At 39.2% G+C, this 22,003-nt stretch overlaps 1 protein-coding gene across 1 annotated transcript; it reads right to left on the reverse strand.

Annotated features, from left to right (window-relative positions):
• Window positions 1-1,801: 1,801 nt before the first annotated feature.
• RFC3 (replication factor C subunit 3) lies at window positions 1,802-13,072 on the reverse strand. The gene is made up of 9 exons (XM_062615038.1): window positions 12,845-13,072; window positions 11,695-11,832; window positions 10,678-10,745; window positions 7,739-7,836; window positions 5,450-5,631; window positions 5,067-5,203; window positions 4,838-4,936; window positions 3,664-3,733; window positions 1,802-2,168 (listed from the first exon to the last, which is right to left on the reverse strand). The coding sequence occupies exons 1-9, from the start codon at window positions 12,929-12,931 to the stop codon at window positions 1,977-1,979; spliced, it is 1,071 nt and encodes a 356-aa protein (XP_062471022.1). The 5' UTR covers window positions 12,932-13,072; the 3' UTR covers window positions 1,802-1,976.
• Window positions 13,073-22,003: the final 8,931 nt, after the last annotated feature.

A 22,003-nucleotide genomic window follows, 5' to 3' on the forward strand; every position in this document is an offset into this window, starting at 1 on the left:
TAGAACACTTACAGAGATTTATGTTGGAGTTTCAGTCTCCTAAACAAACTGACTGAGATCTTTCGAAACACCAAGCCCCTCCTCTGCCTCCTCCAACTGCCAAACCTACATTCCAGCTCCTGCCTCTCCACCATCCACACCAGTACTGTCCATGTGCATTCCAAGTGTATTTCACATTAGTGAAATATTCCTTTTCTCCCACATTAGTTTTTAGGTTGTTTTTTTTTTTGTTGGTTAGTTGGTTTTTGGGGCAGGTTATTTCATCTTTTGAATTCACACTTTTGCTTCATCACACATTCTACTTGTAGTAGGCAAATGGTTGGCTGTTCAGCATTTAAAGATGGATAGGACAAGGCTCCTGAAAGATCATGCAACTTGTACATATGGTAATTATGACCCCTCTACCATTATTGTGTTCTTCTTTACAATTGTAAGCACTCATTTCCATTACCACTGATTTAATCCAATGGTCTTCCAGGATCTCTGATAGTCAAGACACTCACGCTCTGACAAGCCACTAGTGCTGTGGATTTGGGTGACAAAAGCAGATGGAAGAAAAACAATAAATCCACCTTTTAAGAGTTCTTCAGTTCTAAGGAGACCAGTTGAGCACAAAGCAAGCCAGCACAGACAATGAATCTGAAGGCAAGCTGTGCCTTAGCACCAAAGGGGATGACAGACTTAGCAGGAACTAGTTAAATTCAACAATTACCAGGAGGGCCCTACCTTCCACACACCTGCCATTATGCAGGAGCTCTGACACAAAAGTCCCCAAATGTTAAACCCTTCCCTGCTAAAAAAGTAAACCAAAACCAACCAGGGGTGGGGGGTGGGAGGTGTTACAGGAAACAGTATTTAACTCACTTCATCATTAAATACTATCTAGTAACAGCCTAAGTTAGCACAGCAAAGTAACAAAGGGTATTAATTCCTAGTACATAAACATAACACATGGAAGACTTGCAGAACGAAGTGGCACAGGTGGTGTTGGCTGGGGTGGGGGGGTATTATATTTTTCTTGTTTGGTTTTAAAACTTCAGTGGTTCTCTTCAGTGTTACAATGGAGAGGGGGGCCTATATCCTACCTTTCTGAAAGAGAGTCTACACCAAAGCAGACGAATGCACATCCCTAGGTAGTCACAGACAGTGCTTAAACACTAATTCAGCATTCCGTTTGTTGTTTGTATTTTTACAATTTATTTTGCCATTTTAGAAATGCCACGTAACAAATATTCTTTCACTTCCTAAACTGATAAAAGCGAAAACTTCACCCTGGTTAAACCACAGTCAAAGGAACGATCGTTACCTGAACAGTATTATGTATGTTGAGGTGAATCTCAGACAGCAAGGGTGCTTGCTCTGCATAGGTATATTGCTTCTAAATAGAATGTTCCATGCTGTCGAACTGTTTCACAAGCAACACAAAAGTATTGCTCATCCACAGTATCAATGCAACTGGTTATGAGCAACAGTAAGAAAACATTCTGTGTCAGCACATCTCAGAAAACAGGCTGGCTAAAATAAAAGCCAGGCAGACAACAATATATATAAATCATTAGGCAGAACATACGTATCAAACTGGAACTTACCAGAACATGGAAAAACATCTTTTGCTTACAGCGTTGCCCATGAACAATCAAAAAGTATGAGTGTAGCGTCCATGTTCTCACTTCTTAATGTCACCTTACAAATACTGCAAAGCAACTATAATCTTATTCGTCTCCCAAGGAAACTTGTCTTTCCAAAGACTAACGTATTTTCTATGGATCTAAAGATGGATTTATGGCTGTCAGACAATCCATCTGGTTTCTAAAACAGAACAAACACTGTTCTTTATTTCACTTTGTTTTACATTAATATCAAAATAAAATATCTGATTTTGAACTAGACCTACATTCGATCGAGCATGGACAAGTAGACATTTGCAACATTACTGGCATTGTGACACAACATTCTGTGTATGACTTTGGCATCAGTCAGAACATCATGTCATCTAGTCCATCCTCCATAAATTTCTTGTAAATTGCCATGAATTTTGCAACAAACGCTTCCAGGTGATAAATGGCTTTGCTGCCCAGCTGCAGGCGGTGTTCATAGAAGGCCGCCATCTGTGCAACTTCTCCTTTCAGTTGCCCATCACAGTTACTTAGAAGTTCTGTCAGAAGGCCCTAAAAGGGAAAAAATGGGAGAGTATTTGAAAAATTGTGCATTTTTTGTTAAGAAGATAACCCCGTTTCTCTGAAAATAGCCAAGTTATGTCAAATAGTTTGCTCATGAACCCAACAAGAAAGACATTCAAGAATCATTACACCACCTGTTTAACAGAACTAGATTCATGGAACCATGTCTCTTCAAGACCTTTCTTTCAAGATGAATTCCTCACATCAAGATGAACACTTACTGTGTTCTTAGAAGGGAAAAATCATATATTGAAACTACTTACGCCTTAATAAAGAAAACAAATTAACCTTATCTCCAAATATTATAATCTCTGCTGCATGCAGGCACATGGCCCTGAGAAGAATTTTTATCAAGATAGCAAGTGTATTAAAATGACTTCCTGTCTTGACAGTATCAAGCACAAAGAGAATCAACATTAATAAATAACAAGGGCTTATTTAAGTATATCTGTTTACATTTATGTACATATATGTATGTGCAGACACACACAAGATACTGTACACCAATACTTCAGTCATTACAAAGCGCAAACCCACATTATTTTAGATCCAAGACAGCAACAAAATCATTGCAAATCTATATTTATTAAAATGGTCAGGCTTAAGAGGGAAGTATCTTTAGACCATCTCAAATTTATGAAGAGGGAGCAGGTAGAGAACATCAACCTTTAGTGTGATGACAACAGTCCTCAAACAGGGCAATGCACGATCCACTAAGCTATCTTAAGAAAGGAAGGCTAGAGAAACATCTAACTACTAAAACTGTGAGAAAGCAGAAATCAGGTAATGTGAAAAGGAATTTGTTCTCTTATAATTATGTCTGATGGCAAAGTCCACCTAGAGTCAGTTGCAAACATTAGCTTTAGTCTTTGTTCTGCTATAGTTGTCTTCAGCATCCTTTCATCCTACCTAAAATAACAATATGCACATCTATTTGCTTTTTGTCTCCCAAAATGACTTCCATCTTTAAAGAGGCCTGCTGGCCTAGCATACTTTATAAACCTCCCCAGTAGGACACAGCAAATACTGAACTTACAACAAAACTTTTACTAAAGAAAAAAAAACACATCACCATTAGCCCATAGGATATGTCTCCTTCAGTAAAGAAACTGGCCTGAGAAGTCTTCAGGGGTACAAAGCACATCCTCCTTTGTTTTTATTCAGGCATGAAACTAACTAAACAGTCTGGCATATCAACTGAGGATCATGGGAGTTGAATGCTATGTATCAGTGTTTGCAAGAACAAGGTCTTTGATTACTGCTTCAGCACAATAAACTGGACTATTTTGGTTATTTCTGAGGAACGAAACACAAGATAATCTTTTGGTCACTCATGTCTATTTGTTAAGGTCATGGATTTTCATCAATATTTGGATAATTTGTAATGTTTTGGTGTGTTTTAGTTTTTTTATTTTTTAACTCAAATTGAGACTGTCATAGCCTTAATATTTGTAACACATGAAGAGCTAGATAACTGAATTACCTTCATTATAATCTCAGGAGGAATGCAGTGTGTCAGGAGTTCATAAAGCCGTCCACGGACCTCTAAAAGCCTGTTGGAAAGACACCACAAGATAACAGAAGTATGTCCCCGAAGCATACTAATAGTTTTTTACTATTTGTGAAATATGCTACAGGAAATAAAAAAATAAAAATAAAATTAAAAAAATTTAAAAAATATATTAAAAAAAAGGAAAAGTCAACTGAAGAAAAGTGGCTTTTTTCTGGCTTTGGGTGTTATCTTTGTGTGTTATTTTAACCCCAAAGAACTGCACAAGACAGTTGGCTTCAGTTCAACTGCTACATATCACTTTTTATTCAAAACAGTAAGATAAGTTACATACACTCTAGTTACAATAGTCTCAGTTAATTGAAAAGCTACAAGACTATTAGAATTTGTCTTGAGCTTGTCTCCTTTTAATTCCTCTTAATATCTAAATTATTATTCATGCTTAACATTAGTGAGAAGACACCACAAAATTGATTAGAGCCACAAGATTGGTTTACACTGTTTTCCCATCTTCATTGATTACAAGAGGGGGTAAGATGATTAGATAGTAGAAAGTGAAACAGTCATCAATTCTCAAGTTTTGGTATCAGGAGGTCAGAGGCAAGAAGTATTTAAATTAAATACAAGAATTTAAGTGACATCTTATGTAATGTATGGAACAGACTGAAAGGATCAGGCTGTGTATATGACAAGAAAATGGATAAAGGGGGCATCTGATAAAGTGTTTAAAAAAAACAGTAATTTCTCATTGCCAGTTCTTTCACAAAGCTGCATTATGTAAAGATGGTGAAACAGAAGCCTTAAATAAAATAAAAAACAAAAACCCCAACAAAACAACACCCACCCCCCAAAAACATGATGACCATGGGCAGCACAACATGCAACTAAGCTTATGCTCACTTTTGATTACAAAGCTTAAGAGAAAACCAATAATTGTTTCAGTTCCCACTCAGCCACCTCTGGTAATTTTAAAGCTCACTTCCTTTGGCTGTAAAGTACCAGCTCCAGTAGAAATGCCAGAAGATTACATATAATTGAAGTAAAGAGGTCACATTTTTAAATATAACAAATATAACTTGGGGGGGGGGGGGGTCTGAGAGTACACCAAAATCATAATTTACAGCTGCAAGTAAGTGTATTCACCTACCTTTGTGGTGTCTGTTGACTCACAATAGCATTTGCAGTTTCTCTCAAATAAATTTCCCAGTCCATCTCAGGAATGTCCTGATCAGCAGTAAAAGGATACCTATGGAACAATAAGGTTTTAAAAGAACTGAAATCAAAGAAAACTGCCCCCTATTCTAATAAGGCCTCAGAAGTATGTTTATTTGTGCATCTGAGAGTATGATTTGCATTAATTTTTAGCAGTGACTTACTGCTGTACTCTGCAGGACTCGCACATAAGTAGTGCTTTCCGAAGATTCCTGCCAGATTTCTCTGCAAGCCTTTGAGCCAGCTCCTGAGGAAGAGTCAGGCCTTCTTTCTTACACACAGTGGACAAGACTTGGCAGATCTAGATGAAAAACAGACAGCATGGAATGCAACACTTAGCAAACAGTTTAGCACCTACTCATTCTCCTGTGTGAAACATTTCTGGACCAGAGATGGACCAGTCTTTTTTAAGATATGCTTGACAAGTCACCCACCACAAAGGAAAGCTAGGTCACTTCATGGAATTAAAATATTTCCCAAGTCTACAGCAAGAACTTATCTAGTAAGAAGTTTTAAATAACTTATTTTTGCTTCAGTGTCAACATACATCTTCAATGCTGGGAGCAGGCACTCGTACAGCCAGGCATCTGCTCTGAATAGGTCCTATAATTTTTGACATGGAGTTGCAGCACAGGATCAACCTGCAGGTCGCCATGTACTTCTCCATTGTTCTTCGCAAAGCATGCTGAGCATCTTTAGTGAGTTTGTCGACTTCTGTTAACAGCACCACTGAAAAAGGATTAACAATAGTTGGACTTTTTTTTTTTAAACTCAAATCTTTCCAAGGAAATGAGTACCTTGACATACAAGCAATAATACCAAAATAAATGATATAAGCAGAAAAAAAGGCAGCATGGTTCCATGGGCAGGAAAATAAAGATTAAGACAACCTGTGTGCTTTTTTGTCTGTATAATCTTCTATTCATTCACACCCTATATTCATGTCCTGGAATGGCAATTTCTTCAGAATAGGGCCTGCAACACTTCAGTGCCAAGAAATAATACAGGTAGGTGTACAAGCAATTAGTACAGTAACTTTTTAAAGGATTAAGAAATGCAAAAGAATTAATGGCTTAAGGACATATCAAAAACCAAAAACTTCTTGAATACTCCCCTCAATACATTTTATATTTAAAAGCCAGTGTCTTAGCTTAACACAGGAGTAGCAGAAGCTGCCTTGTTATTATAGCTGCAGCGCCTTTCCATGGTCTTTTAAAAAAAAAAGAAAAACATATTTCAAAAATGCTTCAGAACAATCACAAGACATCAAATCTGAAGTGACTAACCTAACAAGCTACCTTCTGCAGGTTCCTCCATAGGCAATTCATAGCAGCCCATTTCAGTACTCCGAATGGCTCAGAGAGAACAGTCTGGGGGAACAAGACCACCCATTTCTCTTTTGCTTATATATGCAGCACAAGGGGACTGGCCAGCTTATCAGATATTTTGAGGTGCATGGTATGACTGCAGCTGTAAAGATATATACATCAATAACAGCCTGTTTCAGAAGTAGTGTGGCCAGCCTGACTAGGGCAATGATCATCCCCTGTACTCAGCACTGGTGAGGCTGCACCTCAAATACCGTGTTCAGCTCTGGACCCCTGACTATAAGAGAGACATCAGGGTGCTGAAGCAGGTCAAGAAAAGGGCAACAAAGCTGTGAAATGTCTGGAGAACAAAGTCTTATGAGGAATGGCTGAGGGTTGTTTAGCCTGGAGAAGAGAAAGAGGCTCAGGAGGGACCTTATTGATCTCTACAACTACCTGAAAGGAGGATAGAGAGAGGCTGGTCTCCTCTCCCAAGTAACAAGCGATAGGACAAGAGGAAATGGCCTCAAGCTGCACCATGGGAGGTTTAGATTGGGTATTAGGAAATATCAGGAAATATCATCAGGAAATTCACCAAAAAGGTGATCAGGCATTGGAAGAGGCTGCCCAGGGCAGTGGTGGAATCACTGTCCCTGAAACTGTTCAAATCTGTGTAGATGAGGACCTCAGTGACATGTTTCAGTGGTGGCCTTGGCAGCCCTGGGGTAATGGTTGGACTTGATCATCTTAAAGGTCTTTTCCAACCTAGTTGATTCTGATCCTACAATTCTATGACTCTATAACAAGTAGAGCCAATCAGTGTCTAACAGCTTAAGTGAAATATAGTGTTTCCTGAGAACACTGAGAAAAACAACAAAAGTATTAAATTCAAGATCATTTTAAAATAATTTCTGCTCTACTCTGTCAAGATTTCCTCTCTCCTTCAATCTCTGGTTACACAGTTCTAATTTCGCTTTCAGTTTAGCCATGGGGAAGTAAAACAAGCCAGTTGTAGCAACATGTTTTGGAAAACTCAATGAAAATCTTCATATTCTTACCCAACGTTCTGTACATTGTGGATAAAAGTCTCCTAAAATTTGTCTAAGATGGTTCATCCCCCAAGAGGCTAACACCTAATTTAGACATTACCATTTGCCATAAGGTTATTCTGCTCCTCAACTCAGTACTAAGCCTAGCTCATAACTCAAATATTACTGTACATCATTAAGCTAAGTTACAATACATTTCAGTGGCAGACTTAGAAAAAAGACAGCAGGGATCCAAGCTCCCTCTGCCTTGTCACAGACATTTGACTAAACCTGCCCTCCTAAGAAACCAACACAAGAGACAACCTCATACTGAGTATTTAACCAGACAAGATGCCCTTACAGTACAAATAAAATGTGAGGTTTTTTAATTTGGGAAAACTTTCATGTATGCCCTCATGCATACATGGATACAGACAAAAAAGCTGAAAGACCTGAAAAAAAAGTTTAAAAAATACCTTGACTGGTTTTAACTGTTTTTACCTTTAAAATCTCGTTGAGTGCTCGTCTCAAGCTGTTGTGATTGTGCTACTGTCTTCAAGAGCTCCTGTATCACTACACGGTCATTGTTCCCCGCATCACTGTAACAGGAGTTTGATTAAAACTTGTTTTAAGACAACAACTTTATATTGCATATAGAACATATCCTCCTGAACAAGCCCCTGAAGACTGAACAAGAATGCTGAAAGCATTCATTAGTTATTCTGGTTGGAATTAAGCTCAACACACTTTGTTGAAAGTTACCTTCCCAATAATAAAAACAATCTAACCTTACACAGGCACCCCTGGATTAGTAGCACTGTATTGGGAAGTAGTGAAACCATTGTCAAATGTTTTATTAGCTCATTAAAATAGGACTTATTTTTCTGGTATACGAAATCTGAACATTTTTACCTACAGTTTGGTCAAAGACACGAAATGTGAACACTTTTACCCATTATGGGAAAAAAAATAAGTCTAACAATGTAACAGGATGCCTGATTCAAAAGACTGATGTAAATGCATGTTTTTTTTCCCCTGAAAACTAGATGTCAAGCTATGAACAATCTATGTGCCTATTATAAACTTGAATGACAGACACACTGAAGTTACAAAGAGTTACTAGTAAAAGGCTGATACTGAGATATTATTAAGCACAGATGTTTAGCTTTTTTCTGTCTTAGAAGGCAGGAAAACTTGGGGAAACACTAGATCACCTCCTGCCTCTTCTCACTGTCCATTACAGTAGCACTGCACTGCCTTCTCAGTCCCCAGACTAGTAGCTCAGCTAGTCTGATTTGGATTTGACAAGCGGGGGGGGGCCTGACTTGCAAACTAGATTACTGAAAAAGTGAAGAAGAGGGGGAAAAAAAAAAAACAACAAACAAACAACAACCCTCACACTCTTTACTATCCCCAGACTATTACCTTCACAGAGGTAGCAGTAGCTCTGCAATACTACACTGGCAGGCAAATGAAAGAGCATTTGTCTGCCCTGTTCTAGTCACCACTCAACCAGACCATCCCCATTCTTGCCAAGAAGGCAGCAGAACAGACAGAAGCATTTTAGCTCAACAGTTCACAATCTGCTGAACAGGCTACACTGACTTTGACTGCAGAGATCTGTCATTCAGCAGGAGAGCAGACCTTTGATTACAACAACAACAACAAAAAGAACAAAACACACACACACACACAAAAAACCCCACAACAACAACAAAAACCCCCACAAATGAAGCAAATTCTACTCATGAACAAGGCCAGGTTTTGGAAATGGAAAGCGATTAAAATAGTTTCCTAACATTTAAAGATAAATCATTTTCTGCAGTAACAGAGAATCCAGAGTTATAACTTAATGGTGAAAGATTATCTGCAACACTATGTGAACACATAAAACATTCCACAAAAGCAAGGAACAAAGGCAGTTATCATACCACAAATGTTTAATTTTTATTGTTCCTTATTCTTTCACTACTTGCTTACCCAGGAGAATCCATTTTAAAGCACCTACCCAAGCTAGTCAAATGACCAGCTGAGAATGCTTTGGAATTCTGACAACATACTCTTTTGGAGAAAGAAGGACAGCTCTATCTAATAAAGTTCCATAATAAATTCAATGTCTGCAGAGACCTTCACAGAAGTTAATTTCCTTTCCCTGTTAGTCATTTATCACATCCTGTGTTACTCAAGATGTACAACATGATTTCACAGTATTGTAACTCAATCAAACCTCACAGATCACAGCATAGCACATGTAGGATTACAGTCTGGTCAGACAGACATGATAATTACCTGATCACTTAAAGACTATGAATCGATATATTAATTCTTAACCAAAACTCAGCACTACAATTACATACAATAACAATACAGCAGTTCTACACTTTCATGATTTTTACATTTAAAGTAAAATACAATTACTTTATATTTCAAGCTAAAAGGAGTTTAAGGAGAGTAACAGAAGTGTTAGTAGTATTAGGTTATCACAGTAGAAGACTGAAAGGTCACACATTTTATATCACCAAATGATATACTCAAGACAATAATTACCAACAAAAGCCTCAGTTTTAATTATTTGGGTCTGTATTAGGATATGAACGGATATTCACTAATCAGTACACTGAGATTAGCTGCAGAACAAGCTTTTAAGGGAGACATGGTACATGAGAATGGCTTCTAAAACACAGAGCAACATGAGAAAATCTTAGCAATAAGCACATAGTGAAAGTTACTTCAGGAAACACATTATAACTGCAACCCAGACACAAAGCCAATATAATCGAAGCCTCCCAATGCACAGTGACATTTACTCTCATGTGATTTAAAGCAACATTAAAGGGTTTCAGGCAAGCACAAGTATTTACTTCGGGTCAGTGAACTATCACTAGCAATTTCACAACTGTCAAAGAAGATACACTGTACACCATTATAGCTTCTGTTGTTTAAATCAACATCTGACCTTGCTCATGACAGGATTCCCAGTATTTTGTGGTGCTGCTCTTTCTCGTGCTCTAAGTTTTTATTTTAAGAGTTACTGGATAAACCTTGCTTACTTTCAAATCACTTAATTGTTGTATTTGTAAGAGAACAAACAATATGGGGGTGTTGGTTCCAATAAAAGTTCTCAATTTCAACTTAAATGGCTAAGTCTATGAATTCAGAATTGTTTCTGTTACCCAGTCTTCAATATTAGCATGCTTACGCGGCTTGTTAAGGAGAATGTCATTGTCTTTAGCATACAGCAATCCAAATTTTTGTTAGCTTACAGCAGTTCAATTAAAAATCCCCTCCCTGCTCCCATCTGCAACATGAACCCATAATCATTACCTAATTTGCTCAGGCAATAAATTGGGCCATCGGACCCTTATATACCCAGGTTTAAACCACATGCAATGTGACCAGCAGCTCATATTTGAAGTAGTACATTTTTACTGTACACTCACCTTGGATTAACTTCAAGGTGATAATTACTTGCAATGGTGCTAATTTCAATTTTCTTTTTAGAAGGTGCCTGTAGAAAGTAAAAATATTAGATTTCAGAGAGTATTCTAAAAAGTCTGATGCAAAAGTTTATCTTACGGTTTACAAGTGGCCAGGTCACAGCCAAACCAAAAGTCTCAGAGATGAAAGAACTGCTGAGACACTAGACTTGCAGATCTCCTACCCCAAACCCCACCTCCAAAGCAGAAAAGTAGTACTGACACATCATCCAACCTATAAAATGACAACAGTAATGATATAGCAACATATAGTATGTATTACTGCAAACTCCAGTTACTGAGTTTTGTAACAGGAAATCTTACTACTGGAATCAGACATTCAAAATGGGTGATATTTTGTCCATACAAAGAAAAGTTTTGGAGAGAAAGCCTCTGGACAAGTCAACCTTCATAATTCATTGCTGGTTAAGCCTTCCATAACAAGGATTTTGAATGGATAATATCACCTTTTAATAACAAACAATTAAATGATTAAGACCAAAGCAGACAGAACTGTTTTTTTTGCTAATGCTGAAACTGTCACTATGAGAATGAGAAAACACATTAAGATTTGTATATATGTCAAAAGCAGTGCTAGCAGTTTTTAAAATAAGGGTTACTTCTACAGACAAATGAAATTCTATACATCTAACTGAGAGCTATGTTATCATAATACATGCTGTTGTCCAAATAGACCTGTAAAGACCTCCTTTCAAAAAAAAAAAAAAGTAAAATAATGCTACACAAAGCAGCAAACCCCCCCACATCCTCCCACCCATGACGACCTAAGAAAAAAAGAACATTTGGCAAAATTATTTGTTCATGTAGCAAAAGTAGTCTGATTAATTACATGAAGAAGCTTGAAGATACTGAGTGAGAAAAACCACCTGTTTTTAAAAATCAGATAAAGTCCTCACAACTAAATACATCAGGGCATCAATATTCACATTACTTAACAGCAGGTGGAAGATTCTTTTTTACCGTTATACTTTGATGCTCAATCCTCAGTTTTTCCACTCCTGCACCATATAATTCCCTTAACAAACACATTATTCTTGTCTTTTTTCCAGCTCCTGATGGTCCGTACACCAACAGATGAGGGAAGTCGCCACACTGAACCTGAACACGAAGCAACACGATTAGTAAGACATAACAGTATTTTTCTTATAAGAGTCATGCTTCCATTCTCACCCAAGTTTACATGCAAAAACTTTTCCACCCCAGTCACAACACAGCACCCAGAATCAGAGCTACTGAATTCCTTTCCTGCAGCAATATTTCCTAGAGAACATATTTTTCTCAAGACCATATGTAATTCATTTGATGCCAAGCAACTCCCCCCCCCCCAAAAAAATCCCAAACCACTAAACAACTAAATAAACCCCAAACCCAACAAAAAAGCATTCCAGGCTTTCCAGCGTTTCTAGAGTGACAGCTGCAATAAACACCCAGTTAAAAAGATTAAAACAAAGTTTAAAGCAGACAAACTCTCATACGATACATAATTACTTTGATGTTCATCTGCAAGCCTTGAATATTACCAAACAAGTGACAGGTAACCTGCATTTAAACGAAGTTAGGAGTTTGCTTTTTGAAAAGCTATAAAGTGTGAACTGGAGAACATCTAACCAAACCCCAGTCAGAATTTACTATAACGAGATTTAACAGTGACAAACACTACGGTAGTGCATCAATCCAGTGATCTAGTAAAGACAGAACATCCGGCAGGGGAAGCAGGCCTTTTAACATCTGAGCAATTACATAGCCCTAGCTTTTCTTCCCAGCTGCTCACCTTCAAACTTCAGCTAACTTTAAGTCAACAAGCTAAGCCATATTCTCAGGGCCTCGGCTAAACCCAGCAGGAAGCACAGGTACGCATCACTCTCGGAAAGTCGCTGATCTCCTCGGAGCCTTTTCCTTAGGGTAAAGGCCATGCTTCCGAGGGGGACGCGATGCCCGCGAACCGCCTTCCCAGCGGCGCGGAAGCCGCTCCGGAGGCCAGGGCCTGCACCGAGGGAAGGCGCCCAACCCCGTTCCGACACACCCGCAGGGCAGCTTTACAGGCGGCGGGACAGCGACTCCCGGAGAGTCCTGACTGCGAGGAAGACCTGACCGGCGGCTGCAGGCTCACCAGGTTGCGGAGCTGCGCCGCCTGCTCGCGGTGGTAGTCCAGCTTGCCGAGGGACGCGGGACGGTGCTTGTCCACCCACAGGCTCATGGCGGTTCAAAAGCGCCCGCGATCCACCGCGCAACCGGCCCTCAGCGGCGGGAAGAGCGGTCGGTACGGCAGCCGCCGATGGACAAGCAGCATCACCGGCCGCCCAGGGAACGGAAGCGAGCGGCTGCCCCGCCCCCGTCGCTCCCCGCGTGAGCCCGAGCAGTCGCGGTTCATCCTGGCCTGGCGGTGCCGCCTGTTGGGTTCACGCCGTGTTTGTGTGTTTACCCCCGCCCCCCTCCAAAGGACCGAGGGTTCTCCCAGCCTCTGCGTGTGAAGCTGCAAAGCTCATGGCCCCGGAGGGAGCAGTTGCCGCTGGGCTTCTTGACGGTTGGCACCCGCAGGGTCTCACGCGTGCACGGGGGCACCTGTAAAACCCAACCGTGGCACCAGGGAGGCACCTCACAGGGATGTGGGGTGTGAGGTGGGAATGTCACATCAGAGAGGTGAGATCTGAGGTGAGCACCACAGGGATGACCCAAAGCCCCGACAGCAGTCCGCAGGCAGGGAAGGAAAGGAGTTCAGGCGCACGTGGCCTGCCGGTCTTGCCTGCAGCCAGATTCATCAGTGTGCGTTTGGCTTCTTGACCTTTACAGATGGCCAGCAAAAGAGGATGGTTCTCTGTGTCAGGGGAACATACGGTCCTTAGATTCTTCATCTTGGTGTTATCCTGGACCTGCAGCCTCATTATGAATCAACAGGTTGCCTATAATTTATGTATCACGCTGTGAATTTGCAAGCTCCATGTGTGTGTGTGGCCTTATGTATATACAGAATATGAATGTACAGGTTTGCATAAACAAAAAATACAATTAGCTGAAAAGCTGGTGTGGCTGTTCATACTTTATCAGCTCTGTGTTCTCATTTATTCACGCAGTCAGAAAGCCAAAATGCAGGTAATAGTTTCATTCATCTAGACATTCAAGTTACCAGTAAAGATCTCATACACCTAGTGGGGGTAGAGAGAGCATTTTAGGTAGTACCATGTTACCTGTTTATCAGAAACAGTTACATTACTGACACTCATAGACATTCGCCAATCAGTTTTATTTTCAGATTGCCATGAATTAGCCAATTTACCTTGTACTGCTTTGTCAGCCCTGTCCTTGCACTTGACTGAGTCTGTGGAAGCAGCAGCAGCAGTATTCTGCTCAGTGCTTACCTTGGGGTCCTTTGTGACACTTGGCACCACAGAGTGACCTGTTCCTCTGATATTTTCTACATTTACGTTTTGTGGGTCTGCAGTGTTTCTCACATGTGGCTGTTCTCTCTGCTGTTTTTCAGAGTAATCTGTGACCATTCATTTCATTGGTATTCTCTTTGCTTAGCTATATTTATGACTAACCTTTTTAAGCTTTTTCCAATCCTTTGCTTATTTGTGTGACTTTAGTAATTTCTGAATGATGTGTTGTTCTTCTTGTGTTCACCGATGTCATGCTTAATTGTAACTTCTGTGATAACTGCTTAATTGTAACTTCTGTGATAACTCCTTATAACCTATATTCAGTTTTTCCAGCCCCCAGAGATACTGTTTTTACTAATGTATGCCAGCTTCCAGCAAGTGCTCTGACAGATATCCTGGGCTTTTAAAGTACCATTGAAAACTAATCTTTTTTGGATGAAGTCAGACTTAAGCAGGTAGGACACAGTCTGGTAGGCTTTTAGACACTTTCAGCTCCCAAAGATATCAAGGAGGAGTGAAGGCATACAGCATCTCTGAAAGGGCCCTAAGATCTTTTTATTATTAGGTCATTAAATTTCCATAGGATTTTTTGTTATGCTGAAGAGAAGATGTTGGGAGTTGTGCCGTAACTCAGCAATGCACTTAAGCATGGGCTTATGCTTAAGCATTTTTACTTACCATAAAAAGTAATTAAGCAGATGAACAAATCTTAGCATTTTAAAACCTGGGCCTGCATGGAGCATTGCAGTTGTGATACTTTATATTAAAATGCTCTAGAATGCTTCGATTTTCTCCTCATTAATTTTTTAACTTCACTGTAAATCTAAACAAAAAGAATTAAATATCTAAAATAGAATGGTCTGGCCAAGTGTATTACAAATAAATTAATGTGAATAATACAGGAGACTGGCAATTTCAGCTGCTGTAACAGTTCTCTCAAATATAAGGACTGTTAAAATACGTCTTCACTCATTTTGTTCAGTCCAGCAGAAAGGTCAAAAAGTAAAATTACTTCTTTGCATGAATAAACTAGACAATGTATCTGAAAATAGAGATTTTAACTACAAATGGCATTTTAGCCTCTTACTACCAGCAGCCATGTTATTGGAAAGTGACACAATGTCAGGCACTATAAAAGAATTTCCATCTTGCACCGTAATTGAAATAAAAACTGGAAGACGTGGGTCCAGTGGTTTTATATATATATATATACACACACACACACTTACATATATATATATATATGTATATATGTATGTATGTTGTGGGGGCTTTTTAACCCGTTTTAAACTGATTATCAAAACAGTGTTAGAACAAATTACTGTTATTGAACTGACCTCCTAAATATCCTTACAGTATGATTGCTGATAGCGATCCAAGTAGCCATTAACAAGTCCAAGTACCATTTTGCTGTACAATGACTTCTGTTTTTCAGACAGAAGACTGTTTGGCATCCTTTGATCCTTCAGGCTGCTTAGCTGAGCGAGATTTTTCTTTTCCATTTCAAATACCTTAATAGATTATTGCTACTCTGTTGGTTGTCACTCAAGGTTATATCACCCTGTCCCCATCCAGAGCACCTATATTGCTGCAAGTAAATTGTAGCATGTCAAGAAAGACCATATCATTAATTACAATGGAAAAAAAGAAGACCATAATAAAGTGACAGCTGTTCTATCGGTGACATGTTGATGGCATGCAGATTAAATGTGACAATGGAAAGAACAACATTAATAGTGACAGCAAAATAAAAAATCTAAAATAACTGTATCTCATATAGATTGGCAGCACTGAAGAAGCTGCTTCTTTACAAGAGATGGAAAACCAAGAAATCATTGTACTAAAGAGTAATGGTTTATCTTTGTTTAGTCTGGAAAATTAGAATAATAAAAACATCATATAAGTTTTCCATGCAAGAATGAGGCAAACTAAAAGGTATCAGAAGATCTGTTTTAACAACCACTGAAAGCATATTCTGGAAAAGGCTACAGAGATAACATAATTGGAGGATACATCCTGTCCATCAGTCATTACTGTGAAAGCTTTTGTATACTTTTCCACCTAAAAAGATTAAGCAAAGCGCTTTGCTAAAGAAGAGGAAAGGTGAAAAGAAATAGGTGTATTTAAAAAAAAAAAGGGCAAAAGTATCACCTTGTTGTGCATTCAGGACACTTTGCAGTATTATAAAATGTTCTGATTTAATTGGTACTTCTTTATGTTCCAACTCCTGCTGCTAAGGGCCAGACCCTGCTCAGCTTCCCTGGTCTCTAGTGTGCCTGAAGAATGAGAAGAAAAGGAGATGAGATATGTCTTGCTGTTCTTTGGCCTCTGTGGCCCCAATTGTGCACAGCTGTGCAAACTGAAGACCCTTTTTCTCCTAACATTGAGTTGTTCACACATTTAAGCAAGATTTACAGCAGCACGGTTAATCATCATAGAAGAACATGAGGAGACAGTTGAAATTTTTTAAATATTCTGAACATAAATTCAAGCATCTATCTGGGGACATAGGGAGTTACAGATCCATTCCTCAAATGAACCACAGCTATGTTGAATACATGCCCATTTTCTACTGAAGGTTTTGATAAAAACCATAGGCTATTTTCATTTGTAATTTAGGTCTTTTCCTCTGAGATTTACAAGGTCACTGACTAACAGATAACAGCCGTGTTCTTCAGTTTCTTTGAGCCTGTAGTTTGCAGTAACAGAAGAACTGGAACAAAGGAAGCTCTTGGACATTTAGGATTGAATTGCAGACTTGAATTTAAAGGTATCCAAAACTGGCATAGTAAGTTAAGAAACATTAAACATTCTTTTCTGGATGTATTCTAAATAAGGCACACAAGTTCCTTATGGAAAGGAATCATGAAGCTCTTTAAAGAATGACATGCTGTCAGATACTTATTTGGATGAACAGATATTGGTGCTTGACCTATAATTAGGAATTAATTTTGTGAAGATGTTGACACGATGTTTTTTGTCTTTTTCTGGGAAAGGATAGATAGGCTGACAAAAGACTGTGGATTATTTTGAAATGTGGGGTCTTTGTTTCCACTCTCACCAGGACTTAAACTAGAAATTTTTTCTTCACTTGAGCTACTTTTACAATGAGAAATTTCTGGAAAGTAGTGCTTTTTTGCAGAAAGTCAGATGAATGTACAAGAAAGTTGCATCAAAAAATCCTGGTTAGGTCTGCTTGCAATATTCTAACTGATGTCACTAAGAGAATAGGTGTTTTCTAGGTTTCTGGTAACTTTTTTTTGGTTGAGTTTTTTTAACTTTTCCTCCAGATGATACATAGCACAGGTTCTTTGAATTCATAGACTATTAATAACTGAAATTCAGACAACTCTGAACACATCTTGGTGGATTTCCAAAGATGGCAATAAATGTGCGACATAAAAATCAGATTTCCATTGTGTTCTTAGGAAAAAAGTTTCTAGAACCTAATGTTACCATGGGTAATGCTGTGCCGCTGGCAGAAGACATTGTTTGAACCTCATAATGGTTTTTATATATTTACAGAAACTCAAAGGTTCTATAGCACAAACTATGCTTTATGAACACACTAATATTTCTGAGTTTGACTGCCATAGTTTCATCTCTTATAAAATCATCAAATTATGTTTGAAAGATCTCTTTTATTTAGGCCGCAGCAGTCTTGCTCATGTCTCTTAATTTGTCTTTTCCCTTGTAATTACATTTTTGTTGACTCAGTGGACATACTGACGCTTCTGAATTTCCTAGTTTCCTCCTGAGACTCTTCAATTTCAGAAGAGCTTTCGTTTGAAGTTCAATTTCAGTTTCAGTATAGTTTGCTAATCTTTCAAGCCTTGATGGTTCAGTCATTCAGTAAACGCCTTGGGTGTTTACTCACATTTACCAGCTAATCTGAGGCCAGCCCTGTTCATATGTAAGTAGGTAGAATCTGCTTACTGAAATGGGAGCAGTTCTCTGTTATGTGTATGAAAAGTAATATAGAGTGTATGACCAACCACAATTTATATTCACACTCACATTTTACTTATCAGTTAAAAGCACAATATAAATGTGTTTCTGAGATAAACATACGTATAACAACTCATGCTACACTTCCTGGTTTTATACATTAAAATTTCCAATACACAATGATGAAAGAAATCTGGAATAGAAATCTAGTTTGGAAAATGTTTACCACAGATTTCATTTGCCTTTATTAACAGTAGACTTGTACCCGTGACACTGTTACACAGCTGTGGACTTGAAAAATGACCACAGACCAATACCTACTGTGAAAAGCTATTAATATTGATACGTTTTCATCCAGTTGTATTAGTGCTGATGTGAATTGGAATCAGCCACAGCCCCAGAGCAACTTGTGCTGAAAAGCTTTACCAGCTGAGATTAGATGACTGGCTTCCTATTCTCCGGTATGACAACTCTATAGTGACAACTGCTGATTTTTTTATTGTCAGACAAAAAGGTAAACTGTCATAAGGTCTTCTGATTATTCCTCTGGTTCTTATCTTTCTTAAGCAATGTCATTTTGAAATTTGTGGGTTTGGTTGAAGTAGATATTCAGTCGGAATGCAGCATGAAATATTAAACACGCCTGGAGGAACAGACTGCTATTGTATTTAAGGAAAATAGGACCATAATAGATTAAGCAAATATTTTGCTTTAGTTTTCTTCATCTCTTTTGTCCTTCCACTTCTTCAGGTATCTGTCTGAATTTACATCTCCCTACAGTGAAGAGAACTCATCTTCAACCGTGTGAAGAGCCTCTTTTTAAACTTCAGTGTAAGTAGCACTGGATTGATATGAATAATTCGCTGTATCCATGGCAAAGCTGTTCTCTTGTTACATTTTGCCTTAGGTATCTGTCATTTGGAAGAATCAGCTTAAACTATCAGGGTGTGCAAGCCTTGAAGAACCAGAAAGTTCATCCTTCAGATATGCAGTTATTAAAATTTATGGATTATTTTCTAGCTGCACATACGTGGTAGCATGGTTTTGTGACAGAGAAACAAGGCGCACTTCATAACTTAAAATTATCTAAGTTGTGGCTTAGGTGCCACGGTTGTGTCTATACTTCTTTCTCTCTCCCACAGCCCAGCTTTCTACCCTTTACACTTTTCTGTCACTATGCTTATCTAATTCCATGAAAAGTTGGTGTACTGAGCCAAATAGGCAATAAAAGTAATATTTTTTTTAACCAGTCTAGATCCCTGGCATTCCTTCTAAAGAGTCAGCTGGGTGCAAGCAAGACCTTGCTTGTCCCAGTTTCAATCAGTTTAAAATCTTGTGGAGCCACATTGTCAGAATGGTACATTAGGGCTATTCTTGCTACCCTGTCCTAAACTTTATTTCATCCTTATATAGAGACCTAAGACCGCTTTTGATAGTTTTGTAAGTGTCCTCTGTTTCATAGCTTCAGATCTGGTTGATGAGGACCTCCCTGTTTCTTAACAGCTCTTCATTAAGGCAATTCTTTACAGGGATCCTGGGGCTATGAGTAGCATTCAAAGTAAATGTGCACAGACTGTCATTTTTGCTGCCTCCTACAAAACTTTCTTTTCTGGGACCTGTTCTTTTTCTGCTACATTCTCTGCACTTAGGCATCTTTCCTTCTGGCAATTTGCAGTATCTTTGTGTGATGGCTAATTAGAAGTCTATCAGAGGTCAGAACTGAGATGAATTCTTTGTACCTAAAAGATAAGCTAACAAGCTTGATAGGAAAAAGGGAAAGAGCAAGATCAGTGTATCTTATCTCTTTGGATGCCAGCACATTTTTTTGGACCTGGCCAATGGGTTCAACTTGAGTGCTCTAGACATACTGCATTGCAGATCATGTCTGGAAGGCTACATAGATTTGTACAGTTCTACTTATGCAAGTGTTCTGTACTTGCTAATCACAACAAACACATGTACTAGTAAATAAAGCCAGAGAGTAACCATTCTTTGTTAATGAGACCAAATGCCATGGAGGAAGACACCAAAATGTTTGTACCCGTCCATGGGGCCTACTGAGAACAGCCCCTGACCTTTACTACTCCCCAAGCAACACCCAGGCTTCCCTCTAAGTGGGTATTCATTGGCCCAAGCCAAAATCATGCCAAGGATCATGTGAGCAGTTTAATGATACGGGTCCAGGGCCTGTGTGGTTTATCTGTACAGATGTAAACTATGGCTGTTCGTGTGCTGCTGGCTCAAACTAGGCTTAGGGACCACTCTCTGGGCCTGAAGCGGAATGATACAGATTTTGGTGTGTCTGGCCTTTATTATTTATATAGTATTATTTAGTTTATATAATATTATCCTTTTGTTTTAATGCATTTTTTTCTGTTTCTAGTGTCTGACGTGAGGGCTTGAGTTACATCCCAGCAGAGTGAAGTTTTCATAGCACAACACTGAACATATGTCTGACATATCCTGGGGTAGGACATAAGTGCATATGGCATGTATTGGAGGATGGTAGGGCTAGAGTACCAGGTAAGGTGGAGGAAACAAGATGTGGTGCAGTCTTTTCCATGCTGCCTGTTAGGAGCAGTCCCTAGCACATGCCGTTCTCAAGAGCATGCTTTGGCCTTGGCTCAGAAAGTATTGGTTAGAATGGGCCAAAATTGTGCCAAGGAACATGCTTAGTCTTGGGCAGCATGGATGATCAGTGGTGCTGACACGCATTATTTGGCCTTTCTCACTTACTGATGTAAAGAAGCATGAGTATTGTATGATTTTGTGGTCCTAGCTCCAGTACTCACTCCTCAGTCATGCTGACTGCCTTCTGCAAAAACCTTCAGTGCAGGAGACTGATTGCGTATGCTGCTTGTGGGAACTAAGAGGCATAAATTCAAAGTAGCACTTGACAGGTTCAAAACAGGGAGAAGAATGTGGTTCTTCACTCAGGGCATAGTTACGCTGTAGAAGTCCTTGCCACAGGATACTGTGGAGGCTAAAAGTTCACGTGAGTTCAGGGAGGAGGCTGCATAAACACAGAGAAGAAAAATCTCCAGTGTTTACTGACTTTGTGGAAGCTACATCTGGCTCAGAGAGCCCCTAGAATGCAATTATTGGAGGCTGGGAGCATGTCCAGGGAAATTATCATTCTGTATTTTTCCTGCTTTTCTACTTTTCCTGTGCATCTTCTTTGGCTGCTGTGAGAAACAGGATACTGAGCTAGAGTTATCTTGTCCAGCTGCTGTGCTCTCCATATTTGTCCTCAGTTTCATCTCCATCACAGTGCATGAACTTGTATATACATGTCTGTCTGCCGCTTGGACTGTTCATTTTTTCCCTTTGCTTTATGTGGGGATTTAGTTCAGACAGGATCAAGTCGTATGTATTTATAAAGGGCCTACAGACGCAGGCTCTTTTGTCATCATAAGCTTTCTGCTTAGCTTAGTAAGCTCGTTATTAGCATCTATATATCCTCTCTCATTTTTCCACTGAGCCAGAGCAGACTGTTCCTTCTAGGAAGCAGAAATTTGGCTTTTAAGACCGTTAGTGCCTCTCCTGGTAAATTATCTTGTCCCCAGAAAAAGCTACTGTGATTCTTTAACATTGCAATAAACCCTTCCTTTCTCTTGTACATTTTCCTGTCAGCACCTTGTTTATCTTTCCCAGAAACTCTGACTTTCTGCTGCTTTGTTGGTAACTGGTGGAAGAAGTCTTGGGTCTATTTGCATTCTGCAGCAGTGTGCAGTGTCTGAGCAGCAGCATAGTGTCTGCACTTAGTATGTCAGATACGTCATGATTTTTCAGTTTCAGTTCTGTTAACACTTTTTACCTGCAGGTCCTTCGATCGGCTCATATTCTAGAAAATAGAGCAGTAATTTACTATGACATGACTTCCCCTATTAAAAATGAGTACATCTGTTCACTCAGCTATGGCTTCTTCAGCACCCTCCAGCAGC

Source organism: Pezoporus occidentalis, unplaced genomic scaffold (assembly GCF_034315485.1).
Source record: "Pezoporus occidentalis ecotype Australia unplaced genomic scaffold, CSIRO_AGI_Poc_V1 ctg18, whole genome shotgun sequence".
In the NCBI taxonomy this organism is placed as follows: Eukaryota; Metazoa; Chordata; class Aves; order Psittaciformes; family Psittacidae; genus Pezoporus; species Pezoporus occidentalis.